Below are 19,501 nucleotides of genomic sequence, written 5' to 3'. Positions count from 1 at the left end.
ATGCCGTGGCAGGCGTCCCACATATAAAGTAGAGGAAGATGGGCACAGATGTTAGCTCAGAACCAGTCTTCCTCAGCAAAAAGAGGAGGATTGGCAGATGTTAGCTCAGGGATAGTCTTTCTCAAAAAAAAAAAAAAGAGTGGGTGATTTTTCTCGGGGTCAGTGCGCCATGGTGCCCGGACGTCCTGCGTCCAGCCCCAGGTCTGCCCTGCTCGGCCGCACCTCACAGCTTCCACAGCAAAGGAATCCACTGGAGGCAGGGGCGGGCAGCGCTGGCCACTCTGCAGGGACCCACCCGTGCTCTGCAGCGCACCGCAGCCAGCTCCCCATGGCCCCCGGTGCTGGGGGCCTGGGCAGACGGAGGCAGGGTCAGTCGCACCAGAGCCTTCCGGGGCTGCGTGGGTTGGCAGGGACAAGCTGCTCCTGCAAGCAGAGGCCTGGAAACCTTTCTCTGGAATTCAGCCTTCCTCCCGGCAGGATGGCGGGCTGGGAAGAGCATGTCACCCAGAAGGAGCGACAGAAGGAGTGTCTCTTTGGCTCCCCACACGGCGACGTACAGCCCTCTCTAATTTGTCAAAGGAAAATCCAAACTGGATTTGGATGAGCCGCCTCTGTAGGATGGGCTACTTACGGCTCTGGCACGTGGCGGCCCGCAGTGGCCTGGCACGGAACAGTAAGGAACTTGCAGTGCCAGCACCAGGCCAATGTGCTCCCACCGCCCTGCCCGCCGCTGGGCCCCTCTCACCTCTGTGCACGCGGCCCCTGGGGAAGGAGGCCCCGCAAGGCTGCCCTTGCCACCGGCGCGCTTCTGCAGGAAGCAGACTGCTCTGCGCTGCCTACCGTGGGCCCGCCTGAGCGAGTCGCCGAGCGGGGACTGTCAGCCACCGGGGACAGCGGGGCGACTCTCCCGCTGCCCTTTCCCAGGGAGGGCCCTCAGTGTGGGTGGCATCACTGTCCTAGACCAGGCCCTGGGCTGCCGCTGAGGGAGCCAACTCAGCCCCTGTCCTGCCGGCCACAGGAGCCTTTGCAACCCCTGGGCAGACGGAGGCCTTGCCCGCCGTGTCCGCAGTGTTGCACACCCGGGAGAAACTGAGGCAGGTTTGTGGAGAAGGGTGTCCTCAGCTCCTGCCCATGAATGCACACACCTGGGAGGCCCCACCCATGGCCCAGCTTGGGGGAGGCCAGACTAACCCCCCAAACACCCATGAGTGGGGTCGACGTCTCCTACCTGCTGCCTCCTGGTGGGTCCTGTGTGGTGGGCGCCGTCCTCATGGGGCCCAGGCAGCCTCTGGGACTGTTGCCTGCCTTCTAGAAGGAGCGGGGGTGGGAGGGGCTCAGAGGGGCTCTCCGGGGAGGTCCACCCCGAGCAACCCGGACACACTGGCCTCAGTGTTGGGCAGCGTGTGGGCTGAGCCCTGGGGGCGTCTCCTGCCCCTACCTCGTGGACGCCGCCCAGGAACAGCACAGGGTGGTACCCAGGCGGAGGGGGCCCGAGGCGGACGTCCATGAACTGGGCACAGCCTCGCTCCACTCTCTGACAGTCCTCAGGACAGCAGGGCTTGCATCCCCCACCTAAGGAGAAAGAGGCTTTTCCAGGAGAATGAAGAGCAGAAGAGCCCTTTAGCACCACGAAGCACAGATCAGAAAGAGCTGCTCACGTGGCCTCTGGAGTACAGCTTCTGCAGCTGAGGTGGTCGGGCCAGAGGCAGCCATGGGGGTCTGGGGTCCTGTCCCTGCTGCCCAGAACTCTGGCCACATGGCCATCTCCAGGTGAGTGGCCAGGCGGGGGGCAGGGCAGAGACAAAGACACAACTTGGTCCTGGCACTCCCCTGGCCACCCTGCTATAGACAGAACGGGCTCGACAGTGGGTGTACTTTGGGACCCACAGCCCCTCGACGCCTTCTCATCATCAGGGGTCCACCATCAGGGCCTGGCAGGCCAATCCTTTGGGGCTGAGAGGGTCTCTTACCATAATGCTCCCGCCGGCTAAGGCCTTGAGTGTCTGGGGCAAGATCTGGACAGGCCACAGGTCGGGGGCCCCGTGCTTGGCCCAGCAGAGCCCAGCAGAGCCCAGCACCCTCTTCTGAACGGTGTAGCAGAGAAGGACATCTCTACTCAACAATGGCAGTGTGCTACGGTGGTACTGGCCTCACTGTGACAAGTGTGGGGCATGGAAGCTGCTGGTAGGCACCAGCCCCCACGAGGGGCAACAGCCCCCAGGAGACCTCGACATCCTCTGGCACCCAAAAATGGCTTGGCCTGTCTGTCCCTGCAGCGAGTACCCCCACTGTGGACCCCTGCCCATCCAGGCGTCCTGCACCCCTCCACTCGCAGGGGTCCCGGAGTGTGAGGGTGACGAGGGCATTTCCTCTGGCGGTCCAGTCCGCAGGCTCAGCCTCACCCGCAGGTGGGCTGCAGCCCCAGCTGCCCCCTCCCTCCATCTCTTTTGCTCAGAAAGTCAGTGGCTGAGACCAGATGGTGATGATGTGACGTTAGGTTGGTGCAGGGGCCACCCCAGGACCGTCCCAAACATGCACGCAGCAGGCCCCTCTATCCTATGGGGGCCAGGCTCCCGGGCTCTCCCTACTGCCCTCTGACCTGAGGGCCCCTACCCAGCTCACCATCTGGGAAGAGCCGCCAGCAGGAGCTGGCCAAGCCTCGGAGAGGTGGCTGGTTGGGGCCGTGGGAACGGCTGGAGGGGGACGGGGGGGCAGGACACTCTTGCTAACAGACTCTGCAGGGGGGACCCTCGAGGGGGGCTCTGGGTGAGTGGAGGGGCGACTCTCACCCGGGCACTGGATGCAGGCATTCACGCGCCTTCCCCTGAGCCCAGCTACTGCAGGGAGAAGTAGAGACGGGCCCAGAAGTGACCCCAGATTACAGGTGGGGATTATTTCTCTCAGAGGTGTCTTAATTTCATCATTATGGTGCATTATAAAAAGTACAGTCTTTCCTTCCACAAGGACGTTCTTTAACTAATGTCCTTCTCTCCATTAGCTTTTGCTGTCCTCGCACTATTTACGTCCTGGGCAATGAGTGGAAACTGCACTGCTGACGGCATCATTTCCATTTCTTAACGCACTGCCAGTTTCCACGTGGACTCGAGAGGAGCGAACTTTGACTACCTTTTTTATCGACACCTCTGGACAATAAAGACCTCAGCTCTGTATCCTAATAACCCTCTGCCAAGGTGACCGTGCGTGAGTGGGTCCCAGAAGGCGAGCACTGAGCTGCTGGTTCCTCCAACAGCAGCAGCGTCCAACCTGGACCCACAGCCGCCATTTCTGGGGGACATGGGGGCAAGAAGAGGGGCTGGAAAACACATCTGGTGTGAAAATCAACGTCCACCCAAACCAAGCCTGGAGGCTGCTGCCTCCCTCGGTTTGGGGGCTCCGACTGAGCTGTTTGAAGAGTCTGCTCTCTCGACAGTCACAGTGGCTGACGCACCAACTTGGCGCCAAGCACTTGCAGGCAGAGTCTCAGGGAAACGTCATGGCCCCTCGGAGCAGAGGTTCTGTCATCATTGCCACTTGAGTGAAGAGAACCCAGGGCTCAGAGAGTTAAGGGGGAGCCACGATGTCAGCTACCATGCTCTACCTGGTAGCACGAACGTCACTGAAATCAACCAGCTGACTCAGCACGGAGAAACAGATGACCGCTCGGCAAAGCCTCCATCGCTCTGCTGACAAGATTGGACATTTGGGATCACCTGCGCACGGCGGCAGAAGTTTGCCTCCACGCCGCTCATTGTCCGAGGACAAAGGGGAAGGAGGCTCTAAGACCCTTTTGCTGCAAGTGAAAGAAACCCAATATGGACTGGCTCAAAACAAAAAAGCAGTTATGTCTGCAGTCCTAGGAGGGGACCGTCTAGATTCAGGCACATTGGAACCCAGGAGTCCATGCCATGTCCCTGGCCTGGACGGGGAGTAGGGAAGCTTATCTGACCCAATGGGACAGCCCTACAAAGAGGGGAGTTCTGCTGTGACGGGGGTGGGAGGAAGACTGGGCAAGAGGTGCAGCCTTTGGAAGGGGGATGACCCGGACACAAGAAACCGAGGTGTGTCTATCGCTGACGAGAGCATGTTCCCCACAAACATGACGGCACACTGACCACGCTGGGCTCGCACATCTGACCGCCACCCTCCCATCTCCACTTGTTGGTCTCACATACTTCTCAGATGGGACCTCCAAATCTGCCCACCACCTTGCCTGGTGATTGGCACCCCACCCCCAGGTGCCCGAGCCGGAAGCCCGGGGGACAGCCATCAGTCAACCCCTCTCTTCTGTCACCCCCAGAATTTCTGCAGCAGCAGCAGCGACATCAGTTCTGCCTTCGAAATAGACTCGAATCTGAATGCACTGATGCTCTCCCTCGCCCGCCCCACCCTCGCCCGGCCTGGCACTTCCCGCCCGACACCCGCACTACCCTTGGCAGGACTCCTGGGTCCTCCTACCCCACTTTGATCCGTTCTCCACGCGGCTGCAACAGTGGCCTTCATGGGAAGCCAGGCTGGCCAAGTTCCAGCCACGCACGCTGACCTCTCTTCTTGGACACCTCCCCTCCCACCTCCTTTGGCTCCTTGGTGTCAGCTGGACCGTGGCTTCCTGGCCCGTCTGAACAGTCAGTCACTCAGCCCCTGGTTGCTCTACACATGTGACGTAGGGCAGGCCAAGCCGGCCGTGGCTGCGCCGGACTGTGGCGCAGAGCACGTGTTGGGTGGGTGGTGCTGAGGCCTGATCGGATACAGTCTGGGGAGACAGCATGGTGGCCCTGGGGGCCGAGAAGCCCCGGAAGCCTCGTAGGGAGCTTGCCCTTCCCCTGCCAGAGAGGAGGAGCTCACGGGCGGTCCAGGAGAGGCCTGGGGATTCTGCTCTCCCCCAGAGCACAGGGCTCTCTAGTTTGCTTAGGAGCTTAAACTCATTCAAAGCTGCATCTGCTCAGGGCACCGTCTGCCCCGTAGCAGGAGGTCGGTCAGTGCAAAGCTTCTCCGTTTGTTGACAATCCAGGATTCCCATGACAGCGGCCCAGTGGCCCCTCCCCTGATGTCAGCGCAGCCTTGCTCTGGCCCCACCTGCTCCGCGGCGTCAGTGGCCTCAGCTGACCTCTCTCTCCTGCCTCTGTTGGCCTCCCTCCCCGGGGCTTTGCCGGCTGCCCCAGGTGCGGGCCGGCCTCTTCTCTCCTCTGTCCACACTCCCTCACGCCCCACGGAAGCGAGCACCACACTTACCCAGATGACCCCCAACTTCTGCCTCCTCTGCGGACCAGACATCTGGCTCCAGCTCCCTGCAGACACCTCTATGCACTGTCTCCTGGACATGGAGCTTGGGGTCCCCCAGACCCAACTCCCGCCCTCCTGCAGCTCAGTCTCCCCCTCTTGGTGAGAGGCTCCACCCTCGACCTGGTTGCTGGGCAAGGAATGTGGGTGACATCCTCGATTCTGTCCCACCCTTCGTCGATGTCCCCCAATCCTGGTCTTTCCATGGCTGCCATCGTGGGGTCTAGGCCATTGCCCAACCTCTCGGCTGCAGCTCTGACGCTCCTGTCCCCGCCCTCCGACGCCCCAGCACACGGGTTCACAATCAAGGGCTGTCCCCACCTGCTCCAAACTCCCACTGACTTTCTGGACCCCGAGCACCGGTCAAGCCCCCTGGCGCAGGGCCTCCAGGACAGGCCGCACCCGCAAATCACATGTCTCCTTGCTCACGACCGCTGCCACCCTGGGCCTTCTGGTTGCTTGGCTCCTCTGGCCTCTGCTCACGGCCCTGGCCTTGGGACATGGCTGCGGGTGCGATGTCCCAGCGGCCCTGTCCCTGCTGCCACAGGGTGGCCGAGAGCCCCGAGCCCTCTGCCTCTGCAGCCCCTTCCTCACCCCATCCACCCTGTGGGCAAACACGGCCCCCTGAGGCCAAATGTCCAAAGAGGAAAGGCTGGCAGGTGCCACCCAAACGAAGTAAGACCCCACTTGATAAAAGAGCTGCAGAGACCCCCAGGCACATGGCGACGGCCGCAAACCCCGCTCTTCCCACCTGTGGGCTGGGCCGTTTCCAGCCCACCCTAGCGAGCGACTTCAACGGGCGTCAAACCTCCTGGGAATGCAGCAGGTATTCTCAGCCCGGGCTCCGTGGCCCCAAGAGAAAGAAGCATCCCGCCTTCCCTCAGGCTCCCAAGGGGAGTGGTTCTCAGGTGAGGGTCCTGCCTTAGCCTCCAGGGGCCACTGAGCTGCTCCGGTGGGTCCTGGGGGGCTCGCCCCAGCAGGCCGACCCCCAAGGCAGGGTCCCCTGCAAGCAGATGCCTGACTGGGCTCTGGGGAGTTACTTCTGAAGCCTTTCTGTAGATTTTAATTACAACAATTACGGCTTTATCAGCAAGATAAAGGTCACTGCGCTGCCCCCAGGGAGGGGTGACTGGGAACAGAGGCTGAGCTGGCCAGGGAGATCGGGCAGCTTGACCTCTCCGGGAGGGAAATGTCAATTAATTATCTTTTTACAGCCGACTCAATTAGACTCCCTAATCACCTGTGTAGGACATCCAGGCAGGAGGTGGAGAAGCCCAGGAATAAACAAGGCTAGCAAGGGCCAGGCCTTTGCCGCCAAATGGCCGCTGTGGGCCCAGGACCCTGCCAAGTAGAGAGCCTGCTACAGGCCAATTTGTTTCCTTCATTTACGTGAATGAAAAAAACAAAATGTTATTGGCCCTAAGGGATGAGAGCTGTCTCATCTGGAGGTGACCAGACACACCTCATTAGTCTTCAGGGCAAATGACCCACCAAGGAGTGTGTTCATTAGCCAGAGACGGGGCCACACAAGCACCCGAGAAGTCAGCCAGGCAGAGCCGTCTACGTGGGGAGGACACATGGGGAGGACACGCAGGGCCATGGGTCTCCACGACCAGAGGGAGAGAAGGCACCCTGGGGCTCCTTTGGGAGCTGGCCAGGCCTCCAGGTGAGGGCTCCCTCTGGGCTGCGTGCCCACCCCTCCCTCTGTTTGTCCAGTGGGCACGTGCATCTCACTGCCCGGCTGGCGCTACTGTGGCACTGGGGCTGGCCTGGATGGTCTGTCATTAGCTGGCAGGGTGCAGGCAGGAGAGAATGTGGGGGGCACCTGTACCCCGGCTCCCTCCCCACTAGACTGCACATGGCAGGGCCTGCCATCCTCTATCCAGAGTCCACTATCATCATCACCACCATTACCATCATCACCCTCATCATCATCATCATTACTATCATAACCTTCACCACCATCACCAGCGTCACCATGATTACCATCATCGCCATCATCACCATCACCGCCATCATCACCATCTCTACCATCATCACCACCATCATCGCCATCATCACCATCACCGCCATCATCGCCATCTCTACCATCATCACCACCATCATCATCATCATTATCACCATTATCACCATCACCACCATCATCATCGATGTCACCACTATGACTGTTCTCACCTCCACAGTATGTCACTCAGCACTCTCCAGGGGGCCGATGCTTTGCTAAGTTCTCCCCATGTGGTTTACACATATTTAAATCTCACCTGAACCTAGAGGTTGGGCTATTGTCTCTCCTATTTACGATGAGGAAACTGAGGACAGCCAGCCCTGGTCAGGTGCATGCTGCTCTGCAGGTGCCCAGGACCCCTCCTGTCTATGGGGACACCTGGTTTCTGGCCTGGACACTTCTCTGTGTCACTGAGGTGGAAGCGGATGCACCAGGTCTCGTCTTTGAAGACACCCCGGGCTGGACCTGTGTGTTTCTCAGGAGGCCCAGCAAGGGCGCTCCTCTGCCACCTCGGCCCCATTTACGCATGCTGTCTGCACCCGGTGGAGATATGGGCTTGAGAACCAGCCCCAGAAACCAAAATTCACGGTGTGGGGAAACACACCGCCATCTCTGTAACCACAGGCCCTCTGCCCCAACCGTCCCCCAGGCGAGGCTTGCTTTATTTTTTTTTCCAAGAGATTTTCAAATTTGAGAATTTCCAAAGGTGTGTCTCTGTGTGAGAACTGGGCCAGTGAGGGAACACCTGGCCTGCCTGGAGTGAGAGAGGCAGCATGGCAGACATTTGGAATGGCCAGTCCCTGTGGTGGGCAGTTGTGGATCAGGGACCCCAGGCAGAGCGAGGTTCTGTGGCCGCTGACCCTGAGTGCCCCGACGGTGCCAGGGCCCTCGCAGCCACCTCGGGCCGCACTCAGCAGACCCAGCCTCCGTGGCCACTGCACCGTTTCCTGAGGAGCCCAACGCTGGCCTCTCCCCTTCCTATTCTGAAGCATAGAAAATGGATTTGACACAAAGCCATTGTCCCCATAGGCCACATCCCTTCCGAGCGCTCAGAAAAGAAAGGGGCACCGTGTGTTCCTGGAACGTGAGCACTGCTCCTGGACGTGTTTTCTTTCAGAGGAGCCCTACGTTCTGTACCTAAGCTCGGCCGAGACTCCCTCTTCCAGCGATGCGGCACCGATGCGCCCACCACCTTGAGGGCGCGCTGCTGTTTTCAGACTTGCCTCCTGGAGCTCTGATGCGCCGAGGTCACAAATGGAACACGAAAGGGGGCATGTTTCTGCTGGCAAACCTCCAAGATCAGGGGCTAATTTGGCGTTCTTTCCAAGCCTGTTCCTGATGCCCCCGCCCACTCCTCGCCTCCAGAAGGCTCCCCAGCCAAGCTGTTTGTACATGGCTAGACAGAGCGAGGCTGGGCCACCACCCTGTGCCTGGGCCGGTCCCGCTGGCCAGGAGGGGACTCTGCTGGGAGCACCACCCCTAGAGGGGCAAGGTGGGCAGCCAGCCACCCACACAGGGGCTCCCTGAGGTGCCCACTAACCCACGATTCCTGGTCTGTCCCCTAGCCCTTGGCCAGAGCCTGAACAGCAGCCAGATGGACCCTGGTGCCCCTAAATTTTCACTTCTCGTCTCGTGGAGGCGCCTCAGCTACAGGGCAGCAGCCCCGTCCTGAGCAGAGCAGGAGTGAAGCGGGCGGCCAGGCCCCAGGAGCGGCCAGAGGACATGAAGTCTGGACATCACTGCTGGCCACGGGCTCCGCTTGTGTGCAGATAATGGGTGGGAGGCTCCGTCCGAGGGCTTCCCGCAGGCCACGTGTCCTCTCGCGTGCTCAGAAGTTGCCGCTCCTAAAGCTCCGCCCTGGTGCCACTGCGCCTACACCATCCTGGGAGGACTGGCACTAGTGGCTCTGTCCACGGCGGCCGGGGCTCTCGGACAGCCCTGCACAGAAGCCTCAGGGCCATGAGGGGGCCTGAAGTGGGGCGGCTGGGAGCAGCTGCCAAACCTAAGGGCCCCCTGCAGGGACTGTCCGCCCAGCCTGACGGTGTGGGCCTCCAGGTGGGAGAGGCCTGGACTGCGGCCGGCTGGGAGGAGGGTCTCCAGGGGGAGCAGCATCTTCCAGACGGGCTGGGGTTAGTGCCTCGTTTAGGAGAAGAGAACTCAGTGCCCTCTGTCCTCCTGGGAAAGAACGGAAGAGGTCTGTTTGCTGCTGTCTCTGGGAGGGGTTTGCACAGGCTGGCTGCTGTGGAGAGCATCAGGCAAGGAGCCTGTGGCTGGCATGTGGCGGGACAGCTGAGGGGAGGCCTGGCTCCCCACTCACACTGGCTCTGCCTCCCGCCTCCTTTCCCCAGTTCAGGGCAGGGCTGCCCCGCAGGCCTGGGAGAAAGGAGAAAACCGAGCCAGCAAACTTCCTTTAAAAAGAATAAAAGCTGATTCCCAAGGCTTCAAGAAGGGACTTGCGGGGTCTCCCGCACCCTGGCCCTCCTGGACTTCTTCCTGCCGGCGTGGGCGTCGCCGTCGGGGCACAGGCGCTGAGGAGCTGGTGAGCCTGGCCAAGGATCTGGGGAGGCCGCACGACTTGCACACACTTACGTGGACACTCCCACTTTCACAGCTGCAGGCAAGTGTGCACACCACTCACACACATTCTTTCTCACACGCGACCACACCTGTGCACAAATGCACATGGGTGCACCCACCCCCACTCTGGTGCACACACACATAAACACATGCACACGCATACAGGTCACCTGCACCTTTATACGCGCCAGCATACACGCGTGTGCACTCACCTGTGCACGCAGACTCGTTCACCTGGCATGTACATTCACACATGCATAAACAGTCCCACACAAGCATGCACATCCACATTCCCTGTTGTGCAGGCGCAGCCCCTTGTTTGGGGTGACCCCTCAGCTGAGCCCAGACCTGAGCGTCCAGCTGGCCTGGGCATCTCCTCATCATGGCGCCCTGTGCCGTGAGGTGCCCTGCCAGCCTGGCCCTGTCCGGACTCTGCCCTTGCCCCCGAGGCCCAGGCCAGGGCTGCACCCCTGCTACCAGGACAGCAGTGGCCCACAGGCGGACCCCTAGCCAGCACCTTCTGATTAGGCCCCGGCAGATGTGGCCACCTGCTTCCTGATGTGACCCAGGCCCGGCCCCTTGCCAAGGGATGCTGGCCAGGTCAGGGCGCAGGGCACTTGCCTTGCCTTGTGCCCTCTTCAACAGCCACCCTGCTCAGAGCAGTTCCAGAATCACAGGGGCCATGTGTGTGCCACGAGACCCCGTGCCCCTGCCAGCAGGGCCGCGGATGTGCCAACCAGCACGTCAGCGGGTGGAGGGCCTATCCTGAGCACTGAGTCCCCCCTCAGGGGACAGAGACCTGCGGGCAGCATTGCGGCTGGCAGAGGAAGGCCACAGGCTCTGGGACATGGGGGTGACACAGGGAGCAGACTGTGCCCAGAGGGGCCCCTGGGTTGAGGCTCTGACCACAGAAGACCAGGGAGCCGGCCCGGCAGACTCCAGGTCGGTGGCAGAAGGGCTGACACGGGGCCGCGGGCACAGGGCCGTGGGGGGCAGCTGGCCGGGCAGGAGCCGCTGCGTCTGATGCGGGAAGCTGCCCGCAGCCACAGGCCCAGCTCACTTCTCAGCCCCGCCATCAGAATCTAAACTTGAGAGAGACTGGGGCGCAAATGAAGTCGGCGTCCCTGGCTGGTCTGTTGGTTCTGAGTGACCTGGGGCCTGTCCAGCAGATAGTCGTGGGGTCACGGGGGAGAGAATCGAAGCCACCCCGGCCGCACCCTGAGCAGGGTGTCCTCCCCACTGGTGAGGGCGTGAGAGAACCCGTCTGCAGACTGCCCTCCAGCCTCTCAGCTGCTTCAGGGAGCTTCCCCCGGTCCGCCCCGCCGCCCCATGTCCCCCCGGGGACCAGCCTCCGAGGCCAGACCCAGGGGTGAGAGGAGAAAACCAAGTGGGCGCTGTGCCGTGGCAGGCACATGTGGGTCACCGCCTGTCAGTCTGACAGCCGCGCCCGCCCCGTGCCTGCGCAGCGGCCCTACGAGAGGCACTTCCACGTGGGTGCAGATTTGCTGTCATGCGAGACCTCGGCTCCACTGAAGACCTCCATCCAGCAAACCCAGACGGACCCCGGGTGCCGCCTGCCTCCCTTCTTTCTCTCCAGGATCCTAAAACTTCTCACCTAAAGCTTCTCAGTGGTTTCTGCTAAACAGCCGGCCAAGAACTCCTGTTAGGGGCTGACGGGCGTGGGGTGTCCGAGGGAGCCCCTTCGTCCTGCGGGTGCTCCGCAGGCTCCTGCCCTCCGGGTGCACCATGTGGCCACAGGACACAGAGAGGCCAGTGCTCCCCAGCTCTCTCCTGGCCCCCGACCAGGCAAGGAACTGCAGGAAGAAGGGGATGACCGGGGAGCTCCCATCAGACCCCAAGGAGCTGGGTCCCCAACATCCTGCTGGTGGCTGCTCCTCCTGGAGCTCCCAGACCACAGGGCAGCTGCAGGAACAGAGAGCCCGGTGACCAGGAGAGTGGTGGCTCCGAGAGGGGTGGAAGGGGCCCATCCAGGTGCTGTGGCCTGGGCGGCGGGGGGGCGGGGCTCCTGCTGCCCCCACTCCTCCACTGATGGCTGGAGGCGGACGCGCCCCCAAACATTTGAGTTCATTTCCATTGTTAACACCGGTCGGCACTGGAAACAACGTGATACTTTTTCTGCTTTTCTGGGACATTCCTTCTATACGGTATGGTTCCCAGACAAGAAATTTATAGAACAAATTTTCCTTTAAAAATACGGATCTTTCATGCTACTCTGCCATATTAACCATAGACAATTAATATGAAAACGTGTTATCACCCCAAGAGGCAATGAAATTTCCAGAAGTTCTCAGCTCTGCATTCCCTGGGTTTTATTGGCGAGACTGGATTAGCGGCAAAGGGCACCTTGGTTTTAGAATCATCTTAAAATTACAGATGATTCTTCGTGGATCCCATCTGATGAATACTCAAAACCATTTGTTCAACGCATGAAAAAGAGAAACCACTCGGATCAATTGGAAATATTTCCTAGGAGAGTTTTGTGCATTAAAAAAAAAAAAAGCCATCTGAGGTGGTCTCTCACTGCTCTGGCTTCTTTAGGTTCCCAAATCCAATTGACGGGATTGTTGGAACCACTGGGCTCAGCCAGCCCGCCAAAGTCCCTCCAGCAATTATCAGCACCTGCATTAGGATTCAATGGGCCCAAATTACCGGGGGCGAGGCAGACACCCCACTGGCAACAATTAACATAAAGGGTTCTGCCGAATAAAGCTGTGGGTGGGATTACAAAAGGTTAAGAGACTAAATATAAAAATCTTTTTGAATATAAAATCAATGTGCTTTGTGACTAAAATCTGGGTGCTGTAATTTAACCAAAATAAGGTTTAGAATATCTGGCACTGCCCACGTCTATGAAGTCGTCTTTTCTTCTCAGCGGAAAGCAAATCGTCTATTCAAAAGTTAGAAACAATTAAACAACTGAAATATTTCCTATCAACAAAATAATAAAATACTGAGTTTTGCAATTACATGTCACTGACATTAGGCCTCTGGAAAGAGAAAGGATCTTCTCTCCTCATTTTACTTATTTGTGTAATCGGAAACCAAGTTTTTAGAGGGTTTATTTTCCAAATTGCCCGTCAGATGGGGGAGGAGAGCTGATCTGCTGTCTTTGAGCAGAGAACCTGGTCCCAGTCCCGCGTGGGGCGAGCCCTGAGCTCCCAGGGCGGGTGCTGGGCGGGCTCCTGGAGCAGCTCCCCCACTGGCAGCCGCGGTGCTGGGTGAGCCCCGGAGGGCCTGCCCCTGTCAGGTGGGGATGGCGGTGGCTGTCGGAAGGGCAGAGACCTCAGTGGCCTTGACCCAGGGGGTGGGGTGCCTTCCAGGGCCGCTCTCCCTCATGCACGGCAGCGTGTGGTTCCACGCACCCGAGGTTCTGACACGAGGACTCGAGGGCCAGGCAAAGGAATCTGGGCACATGTCCTTCTGTCCAGAGCACTCTGGGGGTGCCGGGGGAGGGGCACTGAGCGCCTGAAGCTGCTCCCTGCTGGACTGTGCTCCGTGTACCCTGCCGTCGGCACATGAGCCTCAAGAACACGTGAAACACAGATAGTTGCTTTAAAATACAAGCCGCCGCCGCTCTGCTTGAATTTAGGCCGCCTCACACCGCGACGCCCCACTCTGGGGCAGGCATGGAGCCTCCTCCCCTCCCGCCTCTCCCCAGGGCTGCTCAAACTCTGGGGAGACCCCTTACTGCTCAAAGGTTGGAATCCGGAGCTTGGCGAGAACATTCTGTTGGTGTCACTTCCAGCCTGTGGTCGCGGGGGCAGGCAGGGAGGCGGCCAGCAGGCGCATCTCACAGTCAGGCGCCCCCGAGCTGCCGCCCGGCCCGCACTCAGCACTACCTCCAGGAGCACGGGCTGCAGCTGAGACCTGCCAGGTGCCCTGTGATGCTGGAACCCGGCGGGGGTGCCGCGCCAGAGCTGCCAGGGAGCTGACGCCACAGGCAGGCCTCCGGGCTCTGCCTCCGCCCAGTGGGGCTGCTGCTCAGGACCCTAAGTGTGAGACCACGAGGGGGTCACCCATCCACGACCTGCGTGGCCACCCCGGGGCACTGTTTCTTGTCCGCAAGTGAACACATGACAGAGAAGGAGGGCAGGTCAGGGCGTCGGCTCCTCACCCTGAGACACTCAGCACCAGCCAGCCCGCCCTGTCTGGTGGGCTGTGCGCTCCTGGGGGTCCTCATTAGCTCCTGATGCTACAAGACCGTCGGCTGACTGCTGCTCCAACAGAATCAGATCTTCACCACCAGCTCCGGTTTCACCAAACCCATCAATCATGCCATAGGCCCTGCCGTGGGGCTGGAGCGTGAGACGGCAGGCAGGCCGCAATGGGGTCCCACAAGGGCATGCTTCCTTAGGTAGGTGCTCACAATGGGAGATGCACAGGGAGCGCGCCAGCCTCTGGCTTCCTTGGTTCATCCCGTGGAGGCGGCAGGAGGCCCAGACACCTGCCCACTGGGTCTCCCGTTGGGCTGTGCACCCAGCAGGGCCCGGGTGTGCAGGGTGACAGTGAGATTTCTCATGTGGGCGTCTGGACCATTTGGAAAGACGCTGGTTGACGTGAAATATCCATTCTTTCCTCTTCTCTGGGAACAGACCCTGGTGTTAGCTGGCAAATTGCTTTTCTTGTCTCCTTATTTCCTGGTATGGTCGAGTAACTGAGTTCTGGCCAAGGAAGTGTCAGTGGCAGGAAGCTTCTTAGAAGGAAAGGGCCCCTTGCTCCTTATGCTTCATTCCTACTAGCTGGAATAGGGGCATGATGGCTGGTGCTTGTGCAGCCTTAAGGGACCACAAGAAAGATGACAGAGTAACAGAACAGGAAACAGGAAGTGGGGTCCCTGGTGATCGGGGGGACTCTTGCCCCCGTCAGCCCTGCCTCTGAACTTGTGTGTGAGGAGTAAACACAGATGGAGGTGAAGACACTATTGTGTTGTTGGGAGCAGCCAAACCTCATCCTGAGCACAGAGCCCGCCCAGGACGGAGTCAAACTCAGCAGGCACTAATGTGAGCTCAGGACCACATCTGAGTCAGCGGGAGAGGGACGAGTAAGCAGAGTGGGGCTGTGCCTGGTACCTGCGAGGGTGTCCGTGGGACCAGGCCTCTCGAGAGCTGCCCTTGTGTCTGGTTGTGCTGCAGGTGTCCGGTCACGGTGGGCGTTCAATAGCACCTGGGACTCTGGGCTGAGAGCGAAACCCGGACCTGGGGCTCCTGCCTGGGAAGCACAATTCTCTGGATTTCCCAGCTTGGGGTTGTCATAAGTGGCGTCAATAGGGACAGACCTTGGAGATTTTCTGGCCTGAATTTATTCCAGGCCTTGTATGAATTAGCTTTCCACCTGACACCCTCTGGCTGCAGTCTCTGCCTTGTACTTCAGAGAGCTGTCTGTGCAGGAAATCCTGGCTGCTGGCCAGGCGCCACCTGTGGACATTCCTGGAGACTTTCTTTTTCTTTCCCTTTTTTTGCTGAGGAAGATTCGCCCTGAGCTAACATCTGTTGTCAATTTTCCTCTTTTTGTATGTGGGTCACCACCACAGCATGGCCACTGACAGACGAGCAGTGTAGGTCTGAGCCCGGGAACTGAACCTGGGCCGCTGAAGCAGAGTGTGTTGAACTTAACAGTAGGCCACTGGGTCTGGCCCTTCCTGAGACTTCCAAATGCACGCACAGGTCCCCTCGGGGCTCTCAGCAGGTGCTGCTGTCCGGTCCTGTGTCCTGCGCATGTGGCTCTTGTCCAGGTAGGCACAGAGGCAGTAACTCTTTGCTGGAACCAGCATAGGCACCATGACCCCTGGACTCACCACAGGCTTGAAAAAGGGCTTGAGGGTCCTCGGCGAAGGTCTGGGGAAGGAAGAGATGCTGGAGCAGGGAGCGGGAGCCGGGAGCGGGCGGCCGTGCTGGGAAGAAGCGTGAGAGGACGGCTGATGTTTCTGGTCCTGAGCATACAAACGCTGCCCTTGTGCGGAAAGGACCCCTGGCTGACATCCCTGCGCGGGCGGCCTCAGGATGCTGCGCTTTAAGCTTTCTCTCAGGATAATGGATAAAGAAGACTTATAAGTTAAAACTACTTATCTCCACATAGTCATAGAATAAGCCATTTCATTTAAAAAGAAAAAAGGCCTTGCCCACTTCCCACTCCTGCGGCTCTCGTGTCCCCCTCTGGCCGTTTCTGGGGTTTCGTTCTGCAGCACCCTGCAGTCAGAGGAGCTGTGGGGCCATGCCCTCCTTCCTGCTGACCGAGGGAGGGTGACACCCGCTGGGTCAGTGAGGCGGACGCCCTGGGCCGCTTGGACACCAGAGAGCAGGCTCCTTGTTTAAGCTGTCATTACTTCAGGGTTTTTTCTTACTTACGGCAACGGCCAGCCTGCCTGCGGCAGGACTGAAATCTGCGATGACTTCATTTAGTCTTTGCAGAACGGAAAGACAGACGGCCAGTGTGTTCTGATCCAGGCAGACTGGGCCCCCGCCACCACATGTCTGCAGGCTGCGGGCGGGGGCAGACCTTCCCGCAGAGCCTTCAGTGGTGAACCGGCCATGAGGGAAACCAGTTTTAAGAGAAGTGAAAGCAGAGTGGAGCCCACCTCCCTGACCCCGGGGGGGCCTCCTCCCCTCTTAGTGTGCACTTCTGGGGTCAGACTCCTGGGTGGGGACAGGAGGTTGGGGGGTGCAGTGAGGAGCTTGGTCAGCAGTCCTGGAGGCAGATGCTGTTATAGGCTCATTTTACAGAAGAGGAAACTGAGGCACAGGGAGGTTCAGCTAGAAAATGGTGGAGAAGCAGCAGCCCGCCTCTCAAGGTTGATCCCCAGATGCACCTGGCGGGGGACCCAGGATCCCCGATTCAGAGCTTTCAACAGGAGCTGAGATGCCTGCAGGGCTGGGTGCCAAACCTGAGAGGTCAAGGGCTCAAACCCGCGGGGGTCTTACAAAACCAAAGATGTGTTCCCTGGTCTCCCACAGGTGACTGCCTAGATCCCAGCAGAGCTGGAGGCCTCTCAGGACGCACTGCCCCGAGCTGCCATGAGGCCCCTGCTCGAGCAGCAGCCCCCCAACCTGCACGGCGGGCGGCCCGCGGGGCTGGTGACCTTGGCAGGCGCGAGCCGCTGGCATCACACATCAAGGAGCAGGCGCGGGGCCTCGCATTCCGGGGCCTGGTTTCCATCGAGACCGAGACCTCGTTACTGGCTCTGAAATGCCTCCAAGTGGAAGGCGTGGCGCCCAGGGAGTGTTTTTATGCAGAAACATGAGAGCTGTTCTGCCGACGCAGCGTAAAATTGCTTCCATGAACCGAGGTGTATGCAGACGAGAGGTCATGGGCCAGGCCCCAGGCTCCCTTGCACCCGCCGGCGGACCGGCTGGGCTTCACTTGGCCCAGTGTCGGGCCCACCACCTCCTTGAGCCTGCAGCCCCATGAGGAAAGGACCTGGCCTCTGCTCCCTGCCACCGGTCCAGCCTCGCTCTGGACTCTGCGTTGTGACAGCACTTCACATCTGCTCCCTTTTGCTCTGTGACCGGGAAACTGCGAGCCTGTGCCCCTCGCTGGCAGCGTCTGGCGCTGGAGTCCTAACAGGGGATGGGGCCTCTCCACAGGGCTGAGGAGAGCGTGGAGGCCCCCAAGCTAGAGTGCATGTGGATTACCGGGTGGGGACCCCCGACCCCGTTTACTGAGCCGCCCCACTCCTCTTGTCATGGTCTCGAAGGATTGGGGTGCAGCTGTGTGTCCTGAGGGGATGGCACGGGGGGCCAGGGGACCCCCACGGCCGACGCTCAGCGAGGACGTTAACTCAAACGCTCCCCCGTTAGGATGCCAGCTGCACGTCAGCCACAGAAGCTGTACAGGAGGATTCAATGTCCCCAAGCACAACCAACTGGTGACTCAACTCTGACTCAACCCCTGAGCTCCAGCACCAGCTCTGGGAATCATTCCAGAACAATCCATGGCGAAGCCAGGCCATGCATTCTACGGAAGCAGGTTCTCGCCTGCCTGGCCTACGGGGGTGGGGGGCTCTGCCCGGCACCAGGAGCTGCATCTCCGTGAAGAATTGGGGACCATGTGCACGTGGAGATGCCGGCCGGGCAGAAGCGGAATCAGACAGAAAACCAGGGAAACACGTGAATGGTCAGGGCCGCAGGCTGCCCACAGAGCTGGGGGTCCCTGGGGCTGGGGCCACGGGATGGCTCCCACTCGGCACGAGCCATGGGTATCCTGTCCAGGCTGGTCACAGGCGGTGGCCTTGGGGGTTTGCTACCCTCCAGGCCCGGTGCTCAGCCTGAAGGGCCCAGAGACAACTCTGAGCCCTTCGGCCCAGGGGCTGCATCCCGCTGCCGGGCCCTCAGTGGACAAGCAGAACAACCTCCCTTTGCATTTATGGCAACAAACAGATCTGCACGTGGAGAGCACAGGACGGCCAATGCAGCCGGCCCCTGGGACTGCTGGTCCCCCGACGTGGGCTCTGGGCTGGCACAGTGAGGACCTGCACCTGAGAGGCCTGGACACCCAGGAAGGGCAGCCCGCAGCCTGCCTTTTAACCCACAGGAGGCCCTGCTTGCTCTCTGCCAAGGCCTGCTTAGGCCGGGCACTGTCTTCTGGGGACGTCCTGTCTCTCCAAGGTCACTGTGCCCAGCTTCTCAGGGGTCAGCTTCATTTTCCTTCTGCCAGGTTCTGGGACCCTAGCTGTCCCCCTACGCACCCCTGAGCTCTTGGGCTGCCCACCGCCGACCAGCTGGCTAACTCCACTCACCAGGCAGGCCGCCGGGGGGGTCCTCCTGGCCACACAAAGCATCTGATGCCAGCGCCAGCTCCAGGTCTCCCTCGTGGAGTGGCGAGTTGGCTCTGGAACTTTCCAAGGCAGCTCTGGGCTCCAGGCCCCCAGACTTGGGGCTCGACAAGGGATAGGTGATGCAGTCAAATCCGCTGCGAAGGGGACGGTGGGGTGGGCTCTGCTCACACCAGGCTGGGGGCATACCTGGTCACAGGGGCACTCGTGGCCCAGGGGCTACTCCCGGGGGAGACAGGGCCGAGTTGGCCACTCTGAGACTAAGGTGGTGCGAAGGAAGTGGGGCGGTGAAGAGAGACGAGAAAGGGGGGAGGGAGGGAGGAGGGACCACCTGAAACCATGCTGTGGCCCCAGCCCCAGTCCCTCCCGGTCACTGTGCCCGGCTGCCCTTCCTGCCTGGCCCCCACTGTCTGAAGGTGCCTTCATTTCTCCCCCACTAGACGGAGCACACCATGTCTGGAGGTCACCACTGTGTCCCCAGCGCCCAGAGTCCTGGCGGGTGTGGGAGTGCTGTGGGGAGTGGCTCTTGGTGCAGCAGCTCTGGGCCACTCCTCCTCAAAGTCCAGGAAGGACCCCTTCCCCCTGCCTGGCATGGGCATCAACCAGGGTCCCCCTTACTCACAACGGGGTCTGGATGGGCATCTCCCGGTCGTCCTCGTCCACTTTGAAGAAGCTGACCTCTGAGTAGGCCGGGAGCTGCACGTACCTGACGCCCGCTGAGATCTTCAAAACCCGGCCATCCTCACCTTCCGGGGGGAGAGAAGCAGACTGTGCCAAGGAACAGCCTGGCAGCCAGCACCTGGGTCTCCCTTCCTCCCCAGTCTTGCCCCAGGCAGGGCTAAGGACGGAGGGCG

At 60.3% G+C, this 19,501-nt stretch overlaps 1 protein-coding gene across 8 annotated transcripts in view; it reads right to left on the bottom strand.

The window, feature by feature from the left end:
• MORN1 (MORN repeat containing 1) overlaps positions 1-19,501 on the bottom strand; it is a 63,662-nt gene that overhangs the window by 17,223 nt on the left and 26,938 nt on the right. For 6 of the 8 annotated variants that reach the window (XR_011503687.1, XM_014863108.3, XM_014863107.3 and 3 more), the window contains 4 exons: positions 19,270-19,393; positions 18,612-18,784; positions 1,439-1,572; positions 1,229-1,308 (listed from right to left, as the gene is read on the bottom strand). Coding sequence is in view for 7 of the 8 variants with exons in the window: in XM_014863108.3 (XP_014718594.3) it covers positions 1,229-1,308; positions 1,439-1,572; positions 18,612-18,784; positions 19,270-19,393 (511 nt within the window). In the remaining variant the exon portion in view is untranslated. Of the gene's footprint in view, positions 1-1,228; positions 1,309-1,438; positions 1,573-15,483; positions 16,389-18,611; positions 18,785-19,269; positions 19,394-19,501 lie in introns of those variants that run through there. The other 2 variants (XM_070511301.1, XM_044769499.2) reach the window with 2 other exon arrangements.

This window comes from Equus asinus, chromosome 5, assembly GCF_041296235.1.
Source record: "Equus asinus isolate D_3611 breed Donkey chromosome 5, EquAss-T2T_v2, whole genome shotgun sequence".
Lineage (NCBI taxonomy): Eukaryota > Metazoa > Chordata > Mammalia > Perissodactyla > Equidae > Equus > Equus asinus.
Note: the sequence above shows the minus strand (reverse complement) of the source record. Positions and strands in the feature narration are given on the sequence as shown.